Source organism: Hemiscyllium ocellatum, chromosome 10, assembly GCF_020745735.1.
Source record: "Hemiscyllium ocellatum isolate sHemOce1 chromosome 10, sHemOce1.pat.X.cur, whole genome shotgun sequence".
Lineage (NCBI taxonomy): Eukaryota > Metazoa > Chordata > Chondrichthyes > Orectolobiformes > Hemiscylliidae > Hemiscyllium > Hemiscyllium ocellatum.
The window spans coordinates 15277358-15302782 of NC_083410.1; the positions used below are offsets into that span (position 1 = coordinate 15277358).

Below are 25425 nucleotides of genomic sequence, written 5' to 3' on the forward strand. Positions count from 1 at the left end.
GTATTTCAATTAAGAGGGAATAGTCGAGAATTATGCCCTTAGTCTGGGAGGGGAAGAAAAATCACCCACTGTAATGACTATCACATTACACCTGCTGGAACATTATGTATATGTGCTTGTGTGTGAAGGTTGGGTGAGAACTTGGGTTGGTCTTCCTGTGGTGATGTGAATCGTCACATAGTCTGCTGCTGTTTACTGAGCAGTTCAGGTTGTCACAGGACATTTCTGCAGTCCTTTGGTATCCCAGGATGTGCCAGTGAATTTAAAATCAACGTGCGGATTTGGAATGAGGAGTTTCAATGGCTTGAATGCAATGGGAGTATTCTGTTGATCTTGTTCTTGTTAATTCTGTTCTTGCTTAGCCACTTCAGCCACACTTTGAGATTGGTTTGCCTTTGTGCTTAGAGTCTTTATTGATGGTTACCAAGTCCCAGGGACCTCCAGATACTATGATATAGCCTTACTAAACTCTTTTGAATATACAATGCAGGAATCTGCAGCAAATATTAGCACATTCGCAAGGCCCTCTTGATATGCTCCCTGGGGCTTCCTACTAATAATCAAGGATCCTCTGGAAATAATGACACACTCCTGTACGTACCCAGGAAAAATTGACACATGCCTTCTGCACCCTTAACATGCTCTGGGTACCTCCTACAAATACTGAGCCATCCCCGATGGACTACTGTCTTTATTTCTGAAAGACAGTGACAGCCACCAAATGGAAGGGAGTGCTACAATGGCAGGAGATACTTTGTTGGTATACACAGCAATAGATGTAATGGGACAGCACGGTAACAGATACAGAGGGCCACAGCCATCTGGTGATGGATGAACAGGAATTTGACAATCATCTGGTGTCCTAAGAGGTCCTGGATTGCATTGTGAAAGCCTATCACCTGAACTGATTGCAGCCCATCACTGTGTGGAAAGAGCCTCATTACTTACAGGGAACCATTTGCTCACGACAATGTCAGAGTTTCTCTTTCCTTGACTTTCAGATGTTCCCACTGACAGTGTGACTGGTACTGTTCTGCTGCCAAGTCTTCCAATGCCCCAGTCCCTACCCTCATTTTGCCCCAATTAGTTTTGCCTCACTGTGTCTTTGAAAAGCCTTTTTATTGAATGAAGCTCTCAGGGAAATCTCTGCAACTAACTGCTGCTGGGATCAAAATCTAGATGTCTGATTCGGAAAAGTGAGTACACTGAAGCATTTTTCCAGCTTGTCAGTTTATTGGTTGGGATGTCACAGAGTTCCTATGCTCCCAAAAGGGAAAATCTTGGCATGTACGTAAACTGAGATTTTTTTTCAATTCAAGCATCCAGATTGCAACCCAGATTGCAGCTCTTGCCTCTGAGATCCACATAGGTATCAGATTAATGCCAGAACAAATACACATCATTGAAAGAAGACGCCAGGCAATTGCAATTTTTGATTATAATTTATATTGTCATTTATTTAATACACTTTCACATTATCTGGTGATGACAGAAAATACTGTCTCCCAGCTCATCTGCTGCTGAAACCCTTGTTCGTATTGCCTGTAAACTTGACTATTCCACCACACTCCTGGCTAGTCTCCCATTTTTAATCCTATAAACTTGAGGATGTTCAAAACTCTGCTGTCTGTACCTTACCTCACAACAAGTCCTGTTCCCCCTATCTCCCCTGTGCTCGCTGACCTACAGTGGTTCCAGGTCAAGCAATGGCTTACTTTCAAATTCTCATTATTATTTCCAAATTGCTTCATAGGCTTGCACCTCCCTAACTCTGCAATCTCCTCCAACCCCTCCACAACCATGTGATACCTGCACACTTCTGATTTTGGCTTTTTGTGCATTCCCAATTATGCACCACTATTACTGTCACTGCCTTCAGTTCCTCATGCCCTAAGTTCTGGCATTCTCTCCCCATGTCTGTGTCTCACTTTCCTCTCTTAAAATCTATCTCTTTGATCAAGCTTTTGGTCATCTCACTAAGTATCTCCTGTTGTGACTCAGCGTCACACACTCCTGTGAACAATGGGATGCGTCATTTTGTTAAACATAAATATAAGATCTTCTTGTAGATGGAAGGGAACGATGACCTGTCCGGTTGGAGTTCAAAACAAGGCACTACATCCTGACCAATGAGATCTAGGTCGTTCAGGGGCTGATTACTGGTAGCGCTTTTTCAGAAGGCAGTGGAAATCTGGAACTTTCTCTCTTTAAAAACCTGTTGAGTCTGTGGGGAATTGGGGATTGGTGAACTGAAATAGATTTTATTGTGTGGGTGTCAGAGATTAGAGAGTTATTTAACTGCTAGAACGGGATGGGGAGGAGCTGAGTGGTCTATTCCTTGATCCCTTGTTCTAGTGAGTCTGGTAAAGAGGTCCTTTAGGAGTCTTAGTAATCCAGCCCCATGCATCCACTCATCCCAATGTAATCGTTATCCTTCGGGGGCTAGCTGAGACGCTGGAGTCTGATATAACTCGGTTACTTTTCACCCCAAAAGGCCAATCGACTCCTTCTGCAAACAAAGTGTACAATAATTTCCTGATCCAACACTGTTCCTAATTTGGGAGCAAGGGAAAAGCACTCATTGATTCTGGTCGCCCTGTTAAGTGATCTGCACTTTGGAGATTTCCACTGAACTGATAACGTTATCGATCCTTCTTCGAAACCAATAACCTCCTTCTCACATTTCTTAGCCTAACACACTTTCTTTGGGTCTGTTAAACACTTCAGTGATTGCATTACAATCAGTTGTAATCTATAAGGGCCCACGCCGCCCTTTTTTTTCTGACAACCCCATCGCCCCTCCTTTTCCATTGAATAAACTTTGCATCCAATTTGCACCCGGGTTTGAAGCACACGTTTCGTTTTGACATTTGCATTTCGGAGAGGATGGGTCTTTTTTTTGCAATATAAGAAGCACATCTGTTTGAAGAAACATAAAAACAGCAGAGGGCGCCAGCCCCGCCCTTTGAGTCGCCTTTCCATTTCAGCCCTGCTCCTTTCCCCAGGTCAGCTGTAACCTGCTCGATAACAGCATTTATAACCACAAACCCTTACCCCCACCCCCCCCACCCCCCCGTCGCTTTCAACCAGCTCCTGTCAGTACATTCAATATAATTCTGTATAAATAACACACACCTCTACTATAGCTGGGTGTTCCAACATTATTCCCTGATACGTGCAGTGCTCGGACTCTGCAAGGACACAGCAATATCATCGAACACAAAAAGGGAGGAAAATCAGCGCGTTTACCGGTTAAACTTTTCCTTTGCAGAATTGCCTGACATCATACTATCGACATTGAGAATGATTCTTAAAGTTGAGAATGCATTTTTACATTGGTAACGTGTCTTAAAATGAACGCGTCTTGGCTTTGAAAATGCATCTTAACATTGAGACATTAACAATACATTTTAACACTAACCATGCATCTAAGTATTAACAATGCATTTTGACATTAACAATGCATCTAAGTATTAACAATACATTTTAACATTAACAATGCATCCTAACATCAACAATGCATCTTAACTCTAAGAATGCCTTAACCCCAGGAATACATATTAATATTAATAATGCATCTTAACTCTGACAATTCATTTTATTGAAAAGAATTGGCAACGCATTTGTACAGAGACGTATCGTAACATTGACAGTGCATCTTAGAGTGGGAGCTGTCTGAGCATTGGTCAGGGGTATGTATCAAAGAGGACTCAGGTAAGGATGAGGGCGAGGAGCTGTCAGTTATTTCCAATCAGTCCTCACTCCCAAGTCCACCTCCGTCTCCAACTCCGAGCGGCTGTGTCTTTAATATGGGAGCCCTACTTACCGAGCTCCCCCGTCAGCTGGAGCGAGGGGTGGGGGCGGTCTGTGGGCAGGCTGAGCCCCGCCCACACGGCTGGCTGCTGGAGTTGGGCATTCTGAAGCCGACTGGCTGTGGGGAGGGGGGCGAGAGCAGCAGCAGTAGCAGCAGCAGGAGGAGGAGCCCCTCAGCTCGAAGGGGGTGGAGTGAGCCGGGGTGCTGCCTGGAAGAGTGGCCCAAGTTGAGAGCAGTGCTGCCGTTCCCTCTTGAGTTCAGGGAGGGGGGGAACTGCACTGGGGGGTGGGGGGGGGGAAGCAATTCTGCAGGATCGGAGGAGCAGCCCGGCAGTGTGTGTGTGTGTCTGAAACCGAAATGCAGACACGGACAGTCCTGGAATGAAGGACAATGTGTGACTCTGGCGGGTGGTGTGGTGTGGGAGGGGGCACACTGAAATAGCCCGGCAGCAATGAGGGGTTCGAGGGGCTGGTGAAGTTGTAATTGTGACAGTGAATGAGTCTGTGCAGCAGAGTCTCCATGCTGCAACCCTGGCTGTTGCAGGGAACCCCATCGCTGATACAGTATCAATCCAGCGAGAGCGAGAGAAACCACTGATTTGATATGAATTCTGTATCTGGAAGCAAAGAGCGGGCTGTTTTTGCAAGGAATCGCAAACATGTGGTGAGTGCTGAGATTGTTTTATAAAAACTGTTCCAAATATTTGCAAACCCCACTGTGCATCTGCTCAGACGCCAGTGTTTAAAAAAATAATACTGGGTTTATTTCCTCCTTGTTGCTAATTGTCATTAATTATCATTTGATGGATACCCCAGGGGACGGCGGAGAGTTATTCACAGACGAAACTGGCAACTTTCACCCCGGAGATGTGGTACAGGAGAAGCTTCCAGCCGTGCGAGGAGTCCCGGACGGTGCACCGACCTGCCCCCGAGGGAGCCGGCTCAGTGCCCGGCTCGGGCACCGCCTCCCCCGGCTCCAGCAGCAGCAGCGGCGGCGGCTCTCCCGGATCGTCTCTCGGCGGCTCCCCCGGCTCAGGGGGCTGCTCGCCGGGCTCGGTGGCCGGATCGTCTCCGGGCTCCGGTTCACCCGGTTCCTGCGGCTCCGAGGACAAGGGCATTTGGTGCGAGAACTGTAACACGCGGCTGGTGGAGCTCAAACGGCAGGCGCTCAAGATGATGATCCCTGGCGCCTTCTCCAGCAAGGTGAGCCCCTCAGCCCCTCACCCACCTCACCCCATCACCACCTCACCCCCTCACCCCGTCACCCCATCACCACCTCACCCCGTCACCCCCTCACCCCGTCAGCCCCTCACCCCGTCACCCCGTCACCCCTTCACCCCCTCACCCCGTCACCACATCACCCCCTCACCCCATCACCACCTCACCCCATCACCCCCTCATCCCATCTCCCCGTCACCACATCACCCCCTCACCCCATCACCCCCTCATCCCATCTCCCCGTCACCACATCACCCCCTCACCCCTTCACCCCCTCACCCCCTCATCACCTCACCCCCTCACCCCATTACCCCCTCACCCCATCACCCCGTCACATCACCCCCTCACGCCATCACCCTGTCACCACATCACCCCCTCACCCCATCACCCCCTCATCCCATCACCCCGTCACCACATCACCCCCTCACCCCATCACCACATCACCCCCTCACCCCATCACCCCATCACCCCATCACCCCCTCACCCCATCACCCCATCACCCCCTCACCCCTTCACCCCCTCACCCCCTCATCACCTCACCCCCTCACCCCATTACCCCCTCACCCCATCACCCCGTCACATCACCCCCTCACGCCATCACCCTGTCACCACATCACCCCCTCACCCCATCACCCCCTCATCCCATCACCCCGTCACCACATCACCCCCTCACCCCATCACCACATCACCCCCTCACCCCATCACCCCATCACCCCATCACCACCTCACCCCATCACCCCCTCATCCCATCACCCCGTCACCACATCACCCCCTCACCCCATCACCACCTCACCCCATCACCCCCTCATCCCATCACCCCGTCACCACATCACCCCCCCACCCCATCACCACCTCACCCCATCACCCCCTCATCCCATCACCCCGTCACCACATCACCCCCCCACCCCATCACCACCTCACCCCATCACCCCATTACCCCATCACCCCATCACCACCTCACCCCATCACCCCCTCATCCCATCACCCCGTCACCACATCACCCCCTCACCCCATCACACCCTCACCCCGTCACCCCCTCACCCCATCACCACCTCACCCCATCACCACCTCACCACCTCACCCTCCTCACCCCATCACCACCTCACCCCCTCACCTCCTCAACACTCACCCCATCACCACCTCAACACTCACCCCATCACCCTCTCACCACCTCATCCCCTCACCCCCTCACCACATCACCCCCTTAACACCTCACCCCCTCAACACTCACCCCATCACCCCCTCAACACCTCACCCCCTCAACACTCACTCTATCACCTCCTCATCTCATCACCTCCTCAACAGCTCACCTCATCACCCCCTCAACACCTCACCCCATCAACACCTCACCCCATCACCCCTTCAACACCTCACCGCCTCAGTCCCTCACCTCTCAACACCTCACCCCTCCCCCCATCACCCCCTCACCACCTCACCCCCTCAACACCTCACCCCCTCAACACTCACTCCATCACCTCCTCACCTCATCACCTCCTCAACAGCTCACCCCATCACCCCCTCAGCCCCTCACCCCATCAACACCTCACCCCCTCAACACCTCACCCCATCACCCCTTCAGCACCTCACCCCCTCAGCCCCTCACCTCTCAACACCTCATCCCCTCAACACCTCATCCCCTCAACACCTCACCCCATCACCTCTTCAACCCATCACCCCCTCAACCCATCACCCCCTCAACACTTCACCCCCTCAACACCTCACCTCGTCATCCCCAACCCCTCACCCTCTCACCCCATCACCCCCTCAACACCTCACCCCCATCACCCCCAACACCTCACCCCATCACCCCTCAACACCTCACCCCATCACCCCCTGAACACCTCACCCCATCACCCCCAACACCTCACCCCCATCACCCCCTCAATACCTCACCCCATCACCCCTTCAACACCTTACCCCCTCAACACCTCACTCCATCACCCCCTCATCCCCTCAACACCTCAATCCATCACCCCCTCAACACCTCACCACGTCACCCCCTTACCCCATCACCCCATCACCCACTTAACCCATCACCCCCTCAACACCTCACCCCATCACCCTCTCAACCCATCACCCCATCACCCCTCAATACCTCATCCCATCACCCACTCAACACCTAACCCCATCACCCCCTCAACACCTCAACCCCTCACCCCTCAACCCATCACCCCCTCAACACCTCACCCCATCACCCCCTCAACACCTCACCCCATCACCCCTTCACCCCCTCACCTCCTCAACACCGCTCCCCCTCAAGGTAGGTACCTGCATGCTCCAACACCTCACCCACTCATCCCTCACGCATTCCACACCTCACCCACTGAAGGTAGGTACCTGAGTGCATCAAACTGTCACCCCCTCAATCCCTCAACACCTCACCCCCTCAGCACCTCACCCCTCAGCACCTCACCCCTTCAAACCTCAACCACTCAACCCCTTACCACCTCAATACCTCATCCCCAACCCCTCATTCCCTCAGCACCTCATCCCTTAGCCTCATATCCCAACACCTCACCCCTTCAACACTTCAAACCCCAGCTTACCTCATCACAACTGTTCACTTCCTCAATCCTTGCTCTCGCTTACCCCTCAGCTTCCTCTCCCTCACCGCCCTCCTCTGTCTGCAGATCCCAGTCTAAACAGCAGTATTGATCAGAGGTCAAAGATTGAAGGTGAGGTGCAGCCAGGAGGTGGAGTCGCAATAGTGTTTTATTGATGACGATCAGATTGTAATCAGATTGATTCCCTGCTTGGACATTGCCAGTGTTTAGCTCCAAAAAAAAGACAACACATCATGAATAACGTTATTTTATAGAAAATCCCTTCCCCCAACTCCTTCTAGTCTCGAAATGCAACCAATATTTCTGTGTCGGAATGTTGATGCCCTAGAAAAACCGTTAAGGTCAAAAATCATAGCTGGAGCAATGTGATTGGTTTCATTTCCTCGCACTCGCTGCTGAGCGGACGGTTGGAGATTTAATAGTAAGCTTTCTGAATAAGTCTTTAATATATAATATCAAATCAAAATAACAGTCCCACCCCCACCAAGCACTAAACTGCTGTTTCTCACTGATGAGAAGCACAAGTCCCAGTACAGATATGGATTGTGTCAGTGTGTGTCTGAGTCAGTGTGTGTATCAGTGTGTGTCTGTGTCAGTTTGTCTATATCAATGTAGGTATGTGTGTGTCTGTGTCAGTGTGTCTAATTCTGTACCAGTGTGTGTCTCGGCATCTGTGTGTATCAATATGTCTGTCATTGTGTGTGCCTTTATCAGTATGTGTGTATCTCTGTGTGTGTCTATGTCAGTGTGTGTCTGCATATGTGTGTCGATGCCAGTATGTGTATCTGTGTGTGTCAATGTGTGTCTGTGTCAGTGTGAATATTTATGTGCCTGTCAGTGTGTGTCTGTGTGTGTATCAGTGTGTGTCTAAGTATGTCTGTATCTGTGTTTGTGTCAGTATGTGTCAGTGTCAGTGTGTGTATCTGTATGTGTGTGTCTGTACCAGTGTGTATCTGTGTGTCTGTGTCAGTGTGTGTGTTATCTGTAGATCTGTGTCAGTGTGTGTGCGTGTGTCTATGCCAGTGTGTGTCTAAGTGTGTTTCAGTGTGTTGTCTGTGTCAGTATGTGTGTATCTGTGTGTTTGTGTCAGTATGTGTCTGTGTCAGTGTGTGTATCTGTATGTATGTCTGTGTCAGTGTGTGTGTTATCTGTAGGTTTGTATTGGTGTGTGTGTTATCTGTAGGTCTGTGTCACTGAGTGTATCTGTGGTCAGTGTGTTGTCTGTAATTGTGTGTGTGTGTGTGTCTGTGTCTGTTATCTGTATGTCTGTGTCACTGAGTGTATCTGGTCAGTGTGTATGTCTGTGTCAGTGTGTGTGTTATCTGTATGTGTGTGTCAATCTGTATCTGTGGTCAATGTGTGCCTGTAATTGTGTGCGTGTGTATGTCTGTGTCAGTGTGTGTGTTATCTGTATGTCTGTGTCAGTGAGGGTCTGTATCTGTGGTCAGTGTGTGCCTGTAATTGTGTGTGTGTGTGTGTATGTCTGTGTCAGTGTGTGTGTTATCTGTATGTCTGTGTCAGTGAGTGTCTGTATTTGTGGTCAGTGAGCGTCTGTCAGTGTGTGTGTTATCTGTATGCCTGTGTCTCTGTATCTGTGTGTTCTGTGTCAGTATACGTGTCAGTGTGTCTGTATCTGTGTGTCAGTGTGTGTCTGTAATTGTGTGTGTGTATGTGTCCGGAGTGTCTGTTTTACATACAAGGTGAAATGATCCGGGCTATGCCATTGGTTCCAGGAGACCGGGTCAGGGTTAGATTTGGCTGTTTCTGGGGAAAATTGCAGATGGGCTGGAATTGGTCACTTCCCACCCCCTTTATTTTTAAATCCTTTAAAGTCAGCGACGAGGGGCGAGCCGCTGAGAGGAGCCAGGCTACGCTGCCTTTTGCATTGGTTCATTCATTCATTCGCGTGCCGCAGTACCTTATGTCCACTCGCTGCAGATATCCCACCCACCCACCTTCCCCAACCCAGTGGCTCGCTGCTGTGTCAATGGGGAGGGGGGAATTTAATACACGAGCCTTGCTTCTTACCCTACCCTCTCCCCACATCAGGGGGCGAGCACTTCACAGAAATACGTGCTTCATGTAGAGAGCAGGATATTTATAGAGTGTGCAATGAATTTGGAATGAAATAGAGTGAATCTATGTTTTACAGTGCGGGATCCAAACAAAAGGCGCCGTGTTCATTACAAACGGCAACTCTGCGTTGAATCTAAAACACTCGGTACATTTGTAACTGTTTCTGCTTGTGTTGGAGAGGCTGTTTTTTTGTGTCTGAGTGTGAGAGAGACCAGCCTGGCCGAGTTTATCGCTTATTCACGCACGCTCTTTGGAATCTGGCAACGCAGAAAGAGGCCACCCGGCCCGTTGCACCGTGCTAGCCCTTTGCAAGAACGGTTCCAGTGCCGAGCCCACATTGTCTCTCCGTTTTAAACTGTCTTTACCCACACACCCTTTTAAAAATGATGACGGAATGCCGCCGCAGTCCGGTCTCTGTGTGAGATCAACATACACTGGGTCTGGGTGAGAAGGAAACACCCCTTCCCTCCCTCCCTCCCTCCGCTACAGCAAGACACATCCCCTGCGGGGGGAATCGACTCCCACCGTGGTGAACTGCCCATGTCTGTACTGGTGGGGAGGGGGAGGGAGTGGGGGGAGCTGATAATGAATTCTCCTGGGGAGGGGGAGGAGGCTCACAGTTGGGGAATGGGGAGGGGAGGGGGTTGTGACATTAAACAGACGGAGAGAAGCGTCTCTCCAACTGGGGTGGCAGCCCTCTGTTTGTTCGCTGATGCCCCCAGTCCCTCAGTTAATGACACTGTGGGAAGTGAAAGGCATTTCAAAGTTGCGTTTTGGATGTGATACTGGATACACCCAGGGCCAGGGTGGGCTGGGGGGGAGTGGGGGGGGGGGGGTGGGTGGTGGATGTGCTCCGGCACTGCCCGTTATATATCAACAGAGTGAGCTCCTGACTAACCTACCTCCTGCTGTCCTTGTCCCTAACTTGGTTAGAGATTTAAAAAAAAAGTCTGCAGATGCTGGAATCCAAAGTAGACAGGCTGGGAGAAAGGTTACCCCCGACTTCAGCCCCTCCTGGTGCTCCCTGCCTTGCTGTGTTCCTCCAGCCTCCTGCCTGTCTACTTTAGTGTCCCCTTTAGCACACTGACCAGGAAGGACTGAGTTGGGGATGTGCAGGGATGAATTGGTTTCTGAAGTTGATGGTGTGAAGGTGAAAGGGGATTTAAAAATATATAATTGGTTGAAAACTGTGTGTGTGCAAGTATTCCTGTCTCCAGGTACTGGTCCCCAATAAATTTAAACTCTTTTTTTAACATAGAATCCTTCTCCCTCCCTCACATAGACATGGAAGTTAAACTGATGGCCAGCCCTCAGCGATGCGCAATAACGTTCCGATTTTCCCTTGCAAATGGACTTTGGGAACCGGTCAGTTTTAACTGGCGTATAATAAAGTCCTGTTTTCCAGGGCTGATGTTTCCTGGTGTTTCTGTAACCGCTAACAGCAGGAATGAAACAGTGACAGTGGTTTTCTGTGGGGGGCGCCGTTTCTCTGTCGGGCCGCACACACACTCGCACGGTCACTGTAGGAGGAAGCGATCCCGAGAGACTGACTGTGGGCTGCTCACACCGGCAGTCCCTGTGAAAAGAGTTCGCTTTGATAGTGGGAGTCTGTGGAATTTGAGAGTGCGTTTCTGTGTCTGTGTTTGACTGTAACTACGTCTCTGTACGTTAGTTGTGTATCTGTATGCCTCATTGTTTCTGGGCTCCTGTGTGTGTGTGTGTTTCATTATGTGTGTGCCTGCGTTTCCTAATACCTGGACTGTTCGTGTTTGTGAGTGCGTGTGTCTGCTTCTGTATGTGTGTGGCTTTATGCATGGGTGTCTCTGTGAATGTATCTCTATATGTGAGTCTGTGTGTATGCAAATCTCTGTACATATGAGTGTACATGCCTGTAAGTTTATGCATATATATGCATCTGTATACACGTGCCTGTATTTTTATGTATGTCTGTGTGAATACGTGTTTTTCTGTGTTTACATGGTTCTGTTCCTACATACCTATGTCTAATGTTTTAGGGTCTGTACATATTTGTCTCTGTTTTTACTTGTTTGTTTATGGGACCTGGAAACTGCCAAGGTCAACATTTATTGCTTATCCCTAAATATGGATTTTCCCTGTCACTGGTGTGTGTGCTGTTCTGCATATTTTCACTGCAGTACTGTGCATGGATTGGTGCTAGAGTCTGTTAATGTGCAGTCCCAGCGTAGTGTTTGTTATCTGGGTCTCTTCCCAGTGGTGTAACCACATTTAGTCACATTAATGTTGGAGGGACTGTTGCTGTGTCATCTTCCCATTCTTTAATCACCTGTGTGGCACCAACGATGCTAAGATGCTAAAGGATTCTTTGTCCTTGGAACTGAATATGATGCTTCAAGCTGTTTATTTTACTGTTGTGGGAGGGAATTGTATTAACGTGGAATACTGGGCCCAGTTTATTGAGAAAGTGGGTCAGATAATTATGTTTCCTCATGGTGTGTGATGTTTAAAATAGCTTGGTTCAGGAGACAAACTTGGCAGTTTTTCGAGGAGACTCCATTTGAAGAATATCAGGTCGTATTCTGGGCTCGTTGAATAGTTTGTTGGCAGTGTGCTAATTCTGTTTTTGTCTCAAATTGCTGAGGGAGTTAGCTGCTTTCTGATTTGAGCTGTTTATTGTAACCTTCTGCGTGTCCCTGTGAAATTCACATCTGTACCATCCACTCCACAAGATGAGGTCATTTGTTTGTGTTTTAGGCTGTAATGTTGGAAACCTGGGTGTAGTGTGGGCTCCTCCAGTCCAGTCAAGTCCCAGCCTTCGTCAGCGAAACCCGGCTGGCATTGGGCGCCTTTTTCCAAGGCTGCGTGAGAGCAGAGGCCTGGGTAAATCACTGCTGCCAGTCAGCTCGATGCCATCTGCTCAGAATGTGGCATGGACAGAGGTGGATCAGTGGTGCTGGAAGAGCACAGCAGTTCAGGCAGCATCCAAGGAGCAGCAAAATCGACGTTTTGCCCAAAACGTGCTCTTCCAGCGCCACTGATCCAGAATCTGGTTTCCAGCATCTGCAGGCATTGTTTTTACCATGGACAGAGGTGGCAGAGTCTGATGGCGTTGCCCATAGCCTGGTGTTCTCTCCCCTTAGCACCGCTCCTGCTCCAAATGGTGCCCATTCTCCCCACCATTGCATCAGCTGATATCACCAGACTCAGCAAGGACCAGGCACTGGATTTGTAACCCGGCTTTATTTGGCCCTTACCATACTATCTGGTGCCTTAAGCTGAGGTTTGGGGTGGAAGGGTGGGACAAGATCCTCCAGTGAGAATGCCCATTGAAGTCAGAGCTGGTTGGAGCACTGGGGTGAGCACTGCTTCCTTGCAGAGGCACAGCTCCTAAGCAGTCGAGAGAGTGGGTTGATGAAGGACTCTGGCCTGAAATGTCAATTCTCCTGCTCCTTGGATGCTGCTCAACCTACTGCGCTTTTCCAGCACCACCCTCTTGACTCTGACCTCCAGCATCTGCAGTCCTCACTAAGCAGGACACTGTATCTGCTGTCCATTTGCGGGTCTTTTTTAAGTCTTTCAGTGGGTAATTAATAAACAGTTCTTTTGTTTCCCAGCCTTTGATTTTCTATGGAATGCATGAATTTAAGAACTCCATTAGAGGAGTTGTTTTTACAATATTTTGTTCTTATTCACTCTTGGGACTGATTGCCCTTGAGATAGTGGTGGTGAGCTGCCTCCTTGAACCGCAGCAGTGTATTGAGCAGACCTGTATGGCCTTTAGGGTGGGGATTCTATGATGATAGATGATACAAGCTACTGCCACTGAGTGTCAGTGGTGAAGTGAGTGACTGTTTGTGAGTGTGGTGCCAATCAAGCAGACTGCTTTGTCCTGGATGATGTCAGGTTTCTTGCGTGTTGTTGGAACTGCACCCATCCAGGCAAGTGGGACAAATTCTATATAACACTGCTGACTTATGTCCTGTAGATGAAGTTAAGAATCACACCACACCAGGTTATAGTCCAACAAGTTTATTTGGAAGCACTAGCTTTTGGAGCGCTGCTCCTTCATCAGGTAGTTGTCATCAGGGGCAGCACTCCGAAAGCTAGTGCTTCCAAGTAAACCAGTTGGCATTTAACCTGGTATTGTGTAATTTTAACTTTGTCCACCTCAGTCCAACACTGGCTCCTCCACGTCCTGTTGATGGTGAACAGGCCGAGGGGAATCAGGTGTTGAGTTACTCTTTGCAAGATTCCTAACCTGCTCTTGTCGCCACTGTATTTATATGGCTTGTCCAGTTTAGTTTTTGGAAGATGTTGATAGTGCATGTTAAATTTTGGCAATGCCATTAAAAATCAGGGGGCGATGGTTCAATTCTCTCTTGTCGGAGGTGGCCCGGTGTGAATGTTACCTATTATGGGGGTGGCAGTGACGATGGTGCCCTTTCAGTGTAAGAGTTGGAGCCTGCGTTTCACTGTTGCCTATCAGTCAGATAGCTCGACTCCAAGTTCCACTCTGGAGACTTGAGCACCAAATCTCAAGCTAGCAATCCAGTGCAGTCCAGAGATACTTACTGTTATTCGGACGAGACATTAAAAGGAGGCATCTTCTGCCCTGGAAGGTGAAGGCAAAATTCAGAGGAAAGGGAGGAGATGTGGAGACTTCTGGTCAATGTTTATTCTTCGAACAATATGACATTGGATTTGGATTATCAGGCCGTGGTCACACTGCATTGTGTGGGAGCTAGTTGCACATCAGTTACCTGCTCACATTCACAGACGAGAAGAGCGATTAAAGTTCAGAAAGGTATTTCATTGGCTTTGGGAGGACTTGTTGTGCAGTGGGTAATGGCCCCTCTGCAGGAGGGGCTTGGTACCAAGCCAGGAGCTTGGTACTTGAGTGCCATTCGAGGACTTGTTGACTAGAGAGAGTGTGTTCACAGTGCAGCTGAATAGAGTGAGTAGAGACCTGGCAGATCCTGCCAACAGACAACACAAAGAGCAGAGAGAGACTCCAGGTCACGGCCTCTGCAGAGAGATGCCTCCCGAGGTCTGCTTCCAGGAAATGCGAGCTACAGGAACACAGACATAAGGCACCTCCTCCATTCTCATCGTGCAGAAGTCTGCAGCCTTTGGGGTATGCAGGAAAGGTGCTATGCCAATGCAGGTCCATTCTCTGTAAAAACTGTAACTGAGAACCGGGCTGTAACTGGAGGACGTTCAGATGGAGTGACAATGAAAGAGCACGATTCATTTAAAAGGTAGTAAGACGGCGGACTCACTTTTAATGACAGCCAAATGCCTCAGCACGTTTGCATGGAGCCGATTAGAGAGGGGAGCAGATGTCCTGTGAGGTTAAACAGATTTTCAGAGGAGGTGGGGCAGGGATAATGCACAAATGTAAATATTTAGTTCAGCAAGCAGATGGCACTGCCTTGCTGGAGGCTTGATACTCTTGTTATGTTGCTGGTGGTGTTGCTGGTCAGTTCTCATCTCAGGTTTCAGGCATTAATCTGGGACCCACAGCTTTTACGGCAGGTCAGAGCAGCTCTTAAACCCAGAGACACGCAATTAAAATAGCATTCGCCAGTAATGACCCACTCACTGGCTGGGGGATGGTCAGTCGTTTGCTGGGAGATGTAAGTGATATATTTGAAAGGGCTTTTTCACTCTACATGCATAAAACCTGACAAATGCATGGTTCTGACCTATTTTTGTTTGAAGCTTCCATTTTCTACCCGCAGCCCCACTACCCCCTCACCCTTGGTCTAGCACCCCACCTTCCTCCATTGCCCCTCAAGTCTTGTGTAAATTGATTCTGCGTAAATTTTGAAACAAACTCGCCATCTGCTAATTAGATTAGCGTTGTAGATGACCCACTTGCATTGTAAGGAGTTCCAGGCCTCATACTCCAATATACCAGCCTCCCAGTGGCTCACCCCAGGGTGGGCCTGCTCATCAGGGGACCAGGTTTGAGTTGTGATATTGGCTTCCTATTCTGAGGCACAGCGTTCATAAGACCACGGGAGCAAAGGTAGGCCTTTCGGCCCATCAGTGCAGCTCGCCAATTCAATGTGATCTTTGCTGATCCTCAAAACTTCAGTTTCCTGTCTTATCCCCATAACCCTTGATTCCCCATCAGATGAAAATCTGTTTGTCTCAGTCCTGAATGACCTAGCCTCGACATCCCTCTGCGGTAAATAATTCGACAGGCCATGAGAAGTAGGGGCCATTCGACCCATCGAGTCCACTCCACTATTCAGTGAGGTTATGGCTATTCTGAAAATCCTCAACGCTACCTTGCTGTCTTACCCATAACCATTGACTCCTTCACTGATTAAAAATCTGTCTATCTTGACCTTGAATATACTTAATGACACAGCCTTGATGGCTCTCTGTGGTGAAGAATTCATCAATTCACAACACTGAGAGAATAAAACCCTCCTCATCTGTTTATAAGACCATCAGAAATAGGAACAGGAGGGACTGGTGTAACTAACCTAATGACAGACACTAGGCCAGTGTCATGAAACCAGGATCTACTAAATCCTATTGGTAAAATGTGCAAGTTTCCATTCCATTTGCATCTTTTGGCACCCATCTGTTGATTTTTAACTTCCCCCACTTTGTGGGTGCTATTGATCACAAAGGGGGAGTCTTCAGTTGCTCTGGCAAAGTGCACATAGTCATAGAGATGTACAGCATGGAAACAGACCCTTTAGTCCAACTCGTCCACGCCGATCAGATGTCTCAACCCAATCTAGTCCCACCTGCCAGCACCTGGCCCATATCCCTCCAAACCCTTCCTATTCATATACCCATCCAAATGCCTCTTAAATGTTGCAGTTGTACCAGCCTCCACCACATTCTCTGGCAGCTCAGTCCATACACGTACCACCCTCTGCGTGAAAAGTTGCCCCTTAGGTCTCTTTTATATTTTTCTCCTCTCAGCCTAAACCTTTGCCCCCTAGTTCTGGACTCCCCCGCTCCAGAGAAAAGACTTTGTCTATTTATCCTATCCATGCCCCTCATGATTTTATAAACCTCTATAAGGTCACCCTCAGCCTCCGACGCTCCAGGGAAAACAGCCCAGCCTGTTCAGCCTCTCCCTGTAGCTCAAATCTTCAAACTCTGGCAACATCCTTGTAAATCTTTTCTGAACCCTTTCAAGTTTCACAACATCTTTCCGACAGGTAGGAGACCAGAATTGCATGTAATATTCCAAAAGTGGCCTAACCAATGTCCTGTACAGCCGCAACATGACCTCCCAACTCCTGTACTCAATGCTCTGACCAATAAAGGAAAGCATAGCAAACCCCTTCTTCACTATCCTATATATGTGTGACTCTACTTTCAAGGAGCTATGAACCTGCACTTCAAGGTCTCTTTGTTCAACAACACTCCCTAGCACCTTACCATTAATTGTATAGGTCCTGCTAAGATTTGCTTTCCCAAAATGCAGCACCTCTCATTTACCTAAGAGCTTTTAATTAGATGCCTTCCTTTATTTCCTTGGTTATCCAAGGCTGGCTTTTCCTCACCTTGATATCCTAGTTTTTGACCTGAGTATACAGTTCTTGAGCACTGTGAAAAATTATTTTGAAAGTCCTCCACTGTTCCTCCACTGTTCCTCAACTGTTCCACTTGCATTCCCAGTCTAATTTAGCCAACTCCTTCCTCATCCCATTATAGTCTCCCTTGTTGAAGCGTAACACCCTGGTTTTAGATGATACTATTTCAGCCTCCATTTGTATCCGGTGTTCGATCATACTGTGAACATTCTTTCCGAGAGGATCCTTAACTACAAGCTCATTCATTTTACCTGTTTCATTACGCAGGACCAGATCTAAGATTGCACGCTCCCTTGTAGGTTTGGTAATATGCTGTTCAAGAAAGTTATCACCAGATGTATTCTATGAACCCCTCCTCAAGACTGCCACTACTGTCTTCATTTGGCCAATCAATGTGCTCGTTAAGGTCCCCCATGGCTACTGCTGCTCCATTCTTATGTGTGTCAGATATTTCTTGATGGATTGCCTGTGCCACTGTAGCAATATTATTGGGTGGCCTATAGCCTACTCCTGATGAAGGACTCCTGCCCGTAACATCGATTTGCCTGTTCCTCGGATGCTGCCTGACCATCCATGCTTTTCCAGCACCACTCTAATATAGACTACTCCCACCAGTGACTTCTTCCCCTTACTATTCCTGATTTCCACCCAAATGGATTCAACTTTTTGCTCCTTAGCTCCTACATTGTATCTGCCTATCACCCTAATCTCATCCTTAATTAACAGCATGACTCCACCTCCTTCATCTTGCTGCCTATCCTTCCTAATACCCGATACCCTTGGATATTTAATTCCCAGTCATCAACACCCTGTAACCACATTTCTGTAATGGCAACTAAATCGTATCCCTTTGTACTGATTTTTGCAACAAATTCATCAACTTTATTTTGAATACTATGGGCATTCAGATAAAGTGCCTTTATACACATTGTCTCTCTACAATCCAGCAATCTCCCTACCCTTTGCATGTGATTCTGTCACCCAGTTTTACTTTTCTCTTTTCTAACTTTTGCCCTGATCTCTGCATTGCTTCCTTTCTGCCTGGCTTCCCACCCCCTTGCCATTTCAGTCTGCCCTTCCTCACAGTCTCTCTGCTTGTTGTATCTACCTTTATACCAACTGCTGCATCATCTCACCCTGGTTCCCAACCCCCCTCCCAGCCTGGTTTAAAGCTTCCCCACTGGCCGTAGGAAACCTGTCCGCAAGGATATTGGTCCCCCGTCAAGTTCAGGTGTAACCCGTCCCTTTTGTACAGGGCATACCTTCCCCAGAAGAGAACCCAAATGATCTACAAATCTGAAACCCTGCCTCCTGCACCAACTCTTCAGCTACACACATCTTCCTATTCCTTCCCTCATGAGTGTGTGGCACAGCCAGCAGCCCAGAAATTACTACCCCTGAGGTCCTTGCTAGCATCCTTCCTAACTCCCTGAATTCACTTTTCATCCCTTTTCCTAGCTAGGTCATTGGTACCGCTGTGTACCACGACTTCTGGCTGCTCACCCTCCTCTTTAAGAATGCCGTAGACTTGATCTGAGACATCCCTGACCCTGGCACCCAGGAGGCAATATACCATCCAGGAGTCTCGTTCACAAAATCTCCTGACTGTTTCCCTAACTAATGAATCCCCTATCAATATCAGGTGGGTGACCTACAGATTACTCCAACCAGCGACTTCTTCCCCTTATTATTCCTGACCTCCATCCAAATAGATTCAACATTTTGCTCCTTAGATCCAATACTGTCTCTGCCTATCACCCTAATCTCATCCTTAATTAAGAGTGCAACCCTACCTCCGTTATCCTTATGACATTAAAGGTGCTATATAAACATAAGTCTTTGTTGCATGGGATGTTTATGATCTTCCTGAACCAACATAGTAGATGGGTGAGACTTTGGTTGAACACATTATCCAAAGGGCAACAATAAAGAGTCCATGGTCTTGGAGGCAGTATTGTGGCATGAATTAAGGATTGGCTAACTATTGGAAGATGGAGAGTTGGGATAAGGGGTGCATTTTCAGGATGGCAGCTTGTAATTAGCGGTGTGCCACAGGGACCAGTGCTGGGACCACAATTATTTACAATATATAATAGTGACTTGGATGAGGGAGGTGAATGTACTATCTCCATTTTTGCAGATGACACCAGAATAGGTTGGAAGTGGTGAGGATGGCACAAAGAGTCTGCAGAGGATTATAGATAGATTAAGCAAATGAGCAAAACCTGGCAGATGGAATATAATATGTGTAGGTGTGAGGGTATACACTTGGTCAGGAAGAAAAGAGGAGGTGAGTATTATTTAAACGGCGAAAGACTGCAGAAGGCTACAGAACAGAGGGATTCAGGAGTCCTTTTCCATGAATCACAAAAAGCTAGCATCCAAGTTACAGTAGGTAATAGGGAAGGTAAATGGAATGCAGGTCTCTATTTCTACTGGACTGGAGTATAAAGCTTTGGAAGTCTTGCTAAACTAGTCGAGGCAGTAGACCACAGCTGGAATACTGTGAACAGTTTTGGATACTGTGTCTAAGGAAAGATATATTAGCATTGGAGACAATCGAGAAAAAGTTCACTGGGTTGATACCAAGTATAGAGGGGCTGTTTCATGAGGAAAGGCTGAGTAGATTGGGCCTGTATTCATTGGAATATAGAAGAATGAGATGATATAGGATCTAAGGAGCAAAATGTTGAATCCATTTGGATGGAGATCAGGAATAATAAAGGGAAGAAGTCACTGGTGTGAGTAACCTATAGACCACCCACCTAATAGTGATAGGAGATTTATTGGTTAGGGGAACAGTCAGGAGATTACTGAAACATACAAGTTGTTTCCCCTTGAGGGAGAGTCGATGATTCAGAATCTCAGAAAAGGGGTTGCACATTTAAGCCACAAAATGAGGAGAAATTCCTTCTCTCAGAGGGTTGTGAACTCTGTCGAATTCTCTATCACAGAGGGCCGTTAATGCTGACTGTTAAGTATATTCAAGGCTGAGACAGACAGAATTTTAATGAGAAAGGGAATGAAGAATTATGGGGGAAAGGCAGGAAAATGGAGTTGAAGATTATCAGGTCAGCCATGATTTCATGAAAGGTGAAGTGGACTAGATGGGCTAATGGTCTATTTCTGTGACTATATCTCATGGAGTTTGCAGGATGTTACCTCTGTAACCATCACCAACCCTACAGCATTCTGTATTCCTCTCATTCTTGTGCACTGTCCACTTTCTTTCCCCAACCATTGATGGTTATCCCCTTAGCTGTTTGGGACCTATTCTCTGGAATTCTTCTCCCCAGACTCCTTCAGGTCTGCAGCTGTCCCCTTCATTATCCTGAAAGATGCTGTGTAAAACCTACCCTTTAGATCCCTTATTCCATCAGGGATGTTGTTGGGGTTGCTGACAAATCCAGCATTTGTTGCCCATCCCTAGTTGCTTTTGAAGAATTGTTGGTGAATTGCCTTTTTGAATCACTGCACTCGATTTATGTTGATACCTCACAGAGCCCTAAGATATCTTAAGTGGCCCGGTGTCAGAGTTTGTCACTGCTCCTATGAAGCACAATGGGATGTTTTACTGCATTAAAGCCACTGTATAAATGTAATTTGTTGTTTAATGCTATCTGAACTAATACCATGTTATCCTAATGACTTTGTCACAAACCACTAAGGATAGATTAATATTACAGATAGAGATGATGCATCTGAACAGACAGTTCATTGAATGCAAAGGTAACTATTGTTCATTCAGTTTTCAAGCCAAGTTTACTGTGTTTACCTTTCCTGATTGTGATACTCTCCTATTAGCAAACCTTAATGGTCCTCCATGTCCCACACATTCCTGCTTTTCATTTGGGACTGTTCTGTAAACATTTTTTTGGCAATGTAAAAGGCGCTATATAAATACAGGTTGCTGCTGTATTGCTAAATTATCATTTCTGATTAGACTTTCCACTGCAGCCATCAGCCTGGAGCCCAAAACCTTTTGATTCAGAGGCATTAAGTAAATTCAGCTGAGGGAACTTGATGCAAATTGGAGGGTTAAAATAAACACTCATGAATACTGTTAATCTGAGACAGAATGTCTTAAATAAAAGAAAAAAATACTGCAGTTGCTGGAATTCTGAAGTAAAAATATGAGGACTGAAGAAGCTCTGCAGGTGAGAAAGAAATAGAGTTCATGTTGTGAATCCAGTGTGACCCTTCTTGCAAAATTCTAGCTGCAGCTAGAATTCCAATTTGTGTAACAGAGCAACAGCATTAAAGTGTAACACCAGGCCACTAGGGAGATATTAGGACAAAGTATGATCAAAGAAGTAAGTTATAATGAGGGTCTTAAAGGAGGTAAGCGAGGTAGAGAGACAGAGAGATGTTGGCTGGGAAACAAAGAGTTTAGGGCTGAGTCAACTCTGTGGGTACAGTTACAGGGATTAAATGATATTTGGATAAGTACATGATTAAGAAATGTTTGGAGGAATATGGCCTATGCGCAGAGAGGTGGAACTAGTTTAGTTTGGGATTGTGGTCGGCATGGACTGGTTGGACCATAGGGTCTGTTTCCGTGCTGTATGACTTTATAACTCTATAATTAAAAACCCATGAAAGGAGGAGCTACAAGAGATTAGGATTAATGCTGATAACAGAGAGTTGTGGGCCAAAGGAGATTGCAGAGATAGGGAGGGGTAAGGCATGGAGTAATTCAAAATCCAGCGTGAGAATTTTCACATGGGCCTGTCTTCTGCAATGTGACTAAGGAAGAGAAGGAATAGAAACACCAATTCTAAAAGGATTTGAGTCAAATGGACGAATGGAAACATTTTTCTTCGCTGTTAGCTGCCTATTATATTTCTTTGTATGAGTGCTTTATGGTTAAGTGCCAGGGATCTCTTAATTGAGAAGCGGGAATGAGATAGATGTCATATTTTTCATTTCTCAACACAAGTCACAGTGTGGCTTCCATTCTGCTTGCTCATCTGAAGACTGGAAAAATGGTTAAATAAACTTACTGAACTGAAACAGACTGATTCCAAATGTTATCAGATTTGGGACCTAATCCAAACACCCTCCAGTTGACCAGTAAATGTATTTATTTAGCCACTGGACTCTACAATTGTTCTTCTTTAGAAATTGTGCCTTCTGCTATTTAAATCCAAAACTCTGGAATTTTCATCTGAAACCACTCTATCCTTCTCCATTAAAACTTTCCACTTTGATGAAGCTGCCCGGATATCTCCTCATGTGGCTTGGTCGCATTATCTTAATTTATAAAGAACATTGAGAATTTTTCAATGTGTTAAAGGTGCCATATAGTTTTATATTGTAATTTTGTACAATAATTTTTGTTGTAAAGAATTTAGCTAAGGTTATAATTCTACCCTGTGGGATTACAGGGTGAGATCTCTCTTGAGTTATTGATTGAAGATGAAAATATTTGACAGGACCTAAGAGTTATTCGGTAAAATATTTTAACACAGTTCAGCAACAAGACAGAGCTTAGACATTGCAGACGTGTAATTGGATTTGAATGATTATTGTCACTTGCATTTTATAGTGTGTAATACAGTAAAAGCATGAATAATGAGCTACTTCTTGTATTTTAGGGGAGTTAATTAAGTAACTGGTACCCTGCTGGTAATGCAGGATGAGGTGCTTACATAGTTGGTCAAGTGATACAGAGGCCTGGATCAATGTTCAACTCCCATTACAGCAGTTGGAGAAATGTGCATATAATTAATATATCGTGGATAAAAATACTCATTAATGATGATCCTGGATCTGGCAGGGGCTTGTAAAAGCCCATCTAGTTCCCACTTTTCTCAGTAATCGAGGGAGATGGGGAGTGGGGCTGTGTGTGGAGATTATAACCTGAGGTCAACTCGAGGGTTAGCCATTGTGAAGGTGACAGTGTAGTGGCACTGCCTGTGGGTTAGTAATCTGGGAGGCTGAGACGAAAGCTGTGGGAGCATGGGTTCACACTCTGCTGTGGTAGCTGGTGGAATTTAAAACTCAACTAATAAGATTATTCTGGAAGGTTAATCTCAGTAATGGTGACTATAACAACTCTGATCAATGTGGTAAACACCCAGCTGGTTCACTCATCCCTTTTACAAAGAACAAGAAAATTTACAGCCCTGGAACAGGCCCCTCGGCCCTCCAAACCTGAGCCGATCCAAATCTGCTGTCTAAACCTGTCGCCCAATTCCTAAGCATCTGTATCCCACTGCTCCCCACCTACTCATGCATCTGTCAGGATGCATCTTAAATGAATCTACCGGGCCTGTCTCTACTACCTCTGCTGGCAACGTGTTCCAGGCACCTACCACCCTCTGTATAAAGTACTTGCCGTGCAAACCCCCTTAAAAACATTTCACCTCTCACCTTGAAAGCATGACCTCTCGTTATTGAATCCTTCACATTGAGAAGAAGTTTATCTCTATCAACGCTGCCTATACCCTTCATGATTTTGTAGACCTCAATCAGGTTTCCACCCCCACCGCCCTCCCATCTCCTTTTCTGTAATGGAAACAAACCTAACCTACTCAACCTCTTTTCAATCTGAGAGACAGACGGCAGTGATAGCTGAAGATTATGATTTATAAAACTGAACTTTTTTGTTTGTTTTACCATCGATCCAGAATGCACCTTATACACTAATCCATGGCCTCTCCCTCCACCACCTCTCGGATTGAATTCCGCACCCTCCCTGTCCGTTAGCACCGACCTTCGGGAAGGAGATCTACCGACTGATGAATTGGGACACTTTCTGAAGCACAAACTGTTATAACATATGCTTGCAGTAACTCAATTACAACACTTTAAGTGCTGTTTCTAAAGCGCAATTTGTCAGTAACACAGGATTGCACAGGATGCAATATCGAGTTATAGAAGAGTTACCTTGTCGTAGCGCCTCAGGATGACTCCTAGCTGATAAAGTACACCTTTCTCATGTCAGGAACTGTTATCGTGGAAAAGAAATGCAGCAGCCAGTGTGTGTGCAGCAAATTCCCACAGGTGGCAACGTGATACATCAGCAGAAACTCTGCTGTCTCATGTCATCTGAGGTCAAACATTGGTCAGGATTCCAGGCAGAAACTGCCCAGCACTTCTTTGGAAAGGTATCACGGCTTGCCTTTATTTCTGAGATTCACCAGGGACAGTGCAAATGGGGCTATCCAAAAGGGAGCACTCCTGACAGTTCAGCATTCCCTTGGCATTGCACTGCAGAGTTAACCGACGGGTCCCAAAATCTGGGGTGGGACGTGAATCCCTGCCCGACTCAGAGGGGGAAGAGGTTGGCCACTCAGCAGAAACTGTGCCAGAAAGGAAATCTTGCTCAATCCCTACTTGTTAGCGAGTAACTATTGAGAATCCAATGGGGAAAAATAAATCAGCAAGAGTTCTAATCGAAGGCATACAATGGCAGATCCTTCTGCATTGCAGAGCTTCATAACCAAACTGGACATTGAGTGGCCTGGAGGGAGCAGAAGGTACTTGGCCAGAGAGAATGAGCCCGGTCAGCTGGGCAGCTGATGAATATTTCAAGGTCTTTCCATTCAAGCCTTTGACAAGGGGGAGGTCATGTGCTTGTATGACAGGGATGGGACGTTTATAACTACGTGGTAGAGTCAGGAAGGTGGGGTAGGGGAGATGGTTTTTGTTTTATCCTCCTCTGCCCACTCTGGCATAGAGTCAGACAAGGAGCAGACACCGGTTAATAGCTCACGGCACCCTTCACTGCCAATCAGCTGGCTGTTTCCAGGCCGCCTGATCTCCACACTGAACAAGCCAGCTCCAGCTTGCCTGTCACTGTCCCTGCTGCCAATAGCTTCGTGACACAGATCCCCATAGCATTTCAAGATAAGACTTGGGATTTTAATTAGGATTTATTTATTTGCTAACAGCGGAAAGCTGTTCCTTTGAGCATCCGACAGGTGAGAGAGAAAGATCTTGCTGGAAATAAACATAGCAAAGGAACAAGTTTCAAATCCCTTTGCCTTGTTCACTCAGCATCAATGCAATGCATGTGCTCAATATAGATTGGAGATGATTGAATTGGGGAACTCGGTGAAGATTTAGGTTATCTCTAAGGACTGTTTCTGAGACACCACGGCATTGTTCACTGAAGACATTCACATTGCGGCTGGTTCAGCACTAACATTGTTAATTGGTTAGTGAATTTGTGTTCTTTATTGTGAGGGCTATTGATAATT

At 47.0% G+C, this 25425-nt stretch overlaps 1 protein-coding gene across 1 annotated transcript in view; it reads left to right on the forward strand.

The window, feature by feature from the left end:
- Positions 1-4137: 4137 nt before the first annotated feature.
- The window catches only part of kif26ba (kinesin family member 26Ba), a 391129-nt gene continuing 369841 nt past the window's right edge, over positions 4138-25425 (forward strand). The window contains exons 1-2 of the mRNA XM_060831283.1: positions 4138-4477; positions 4630-5016. Coding sequence (XP_060687266.1) covers positions 4418-4477; positions 4630-5016 — 447 coding nt within the window. The 5' untranslated portion in view covers positions 4138-4417. The remainder of the gene's footprint in view (positions 4478-4629; positions 5017-25425) is intronic.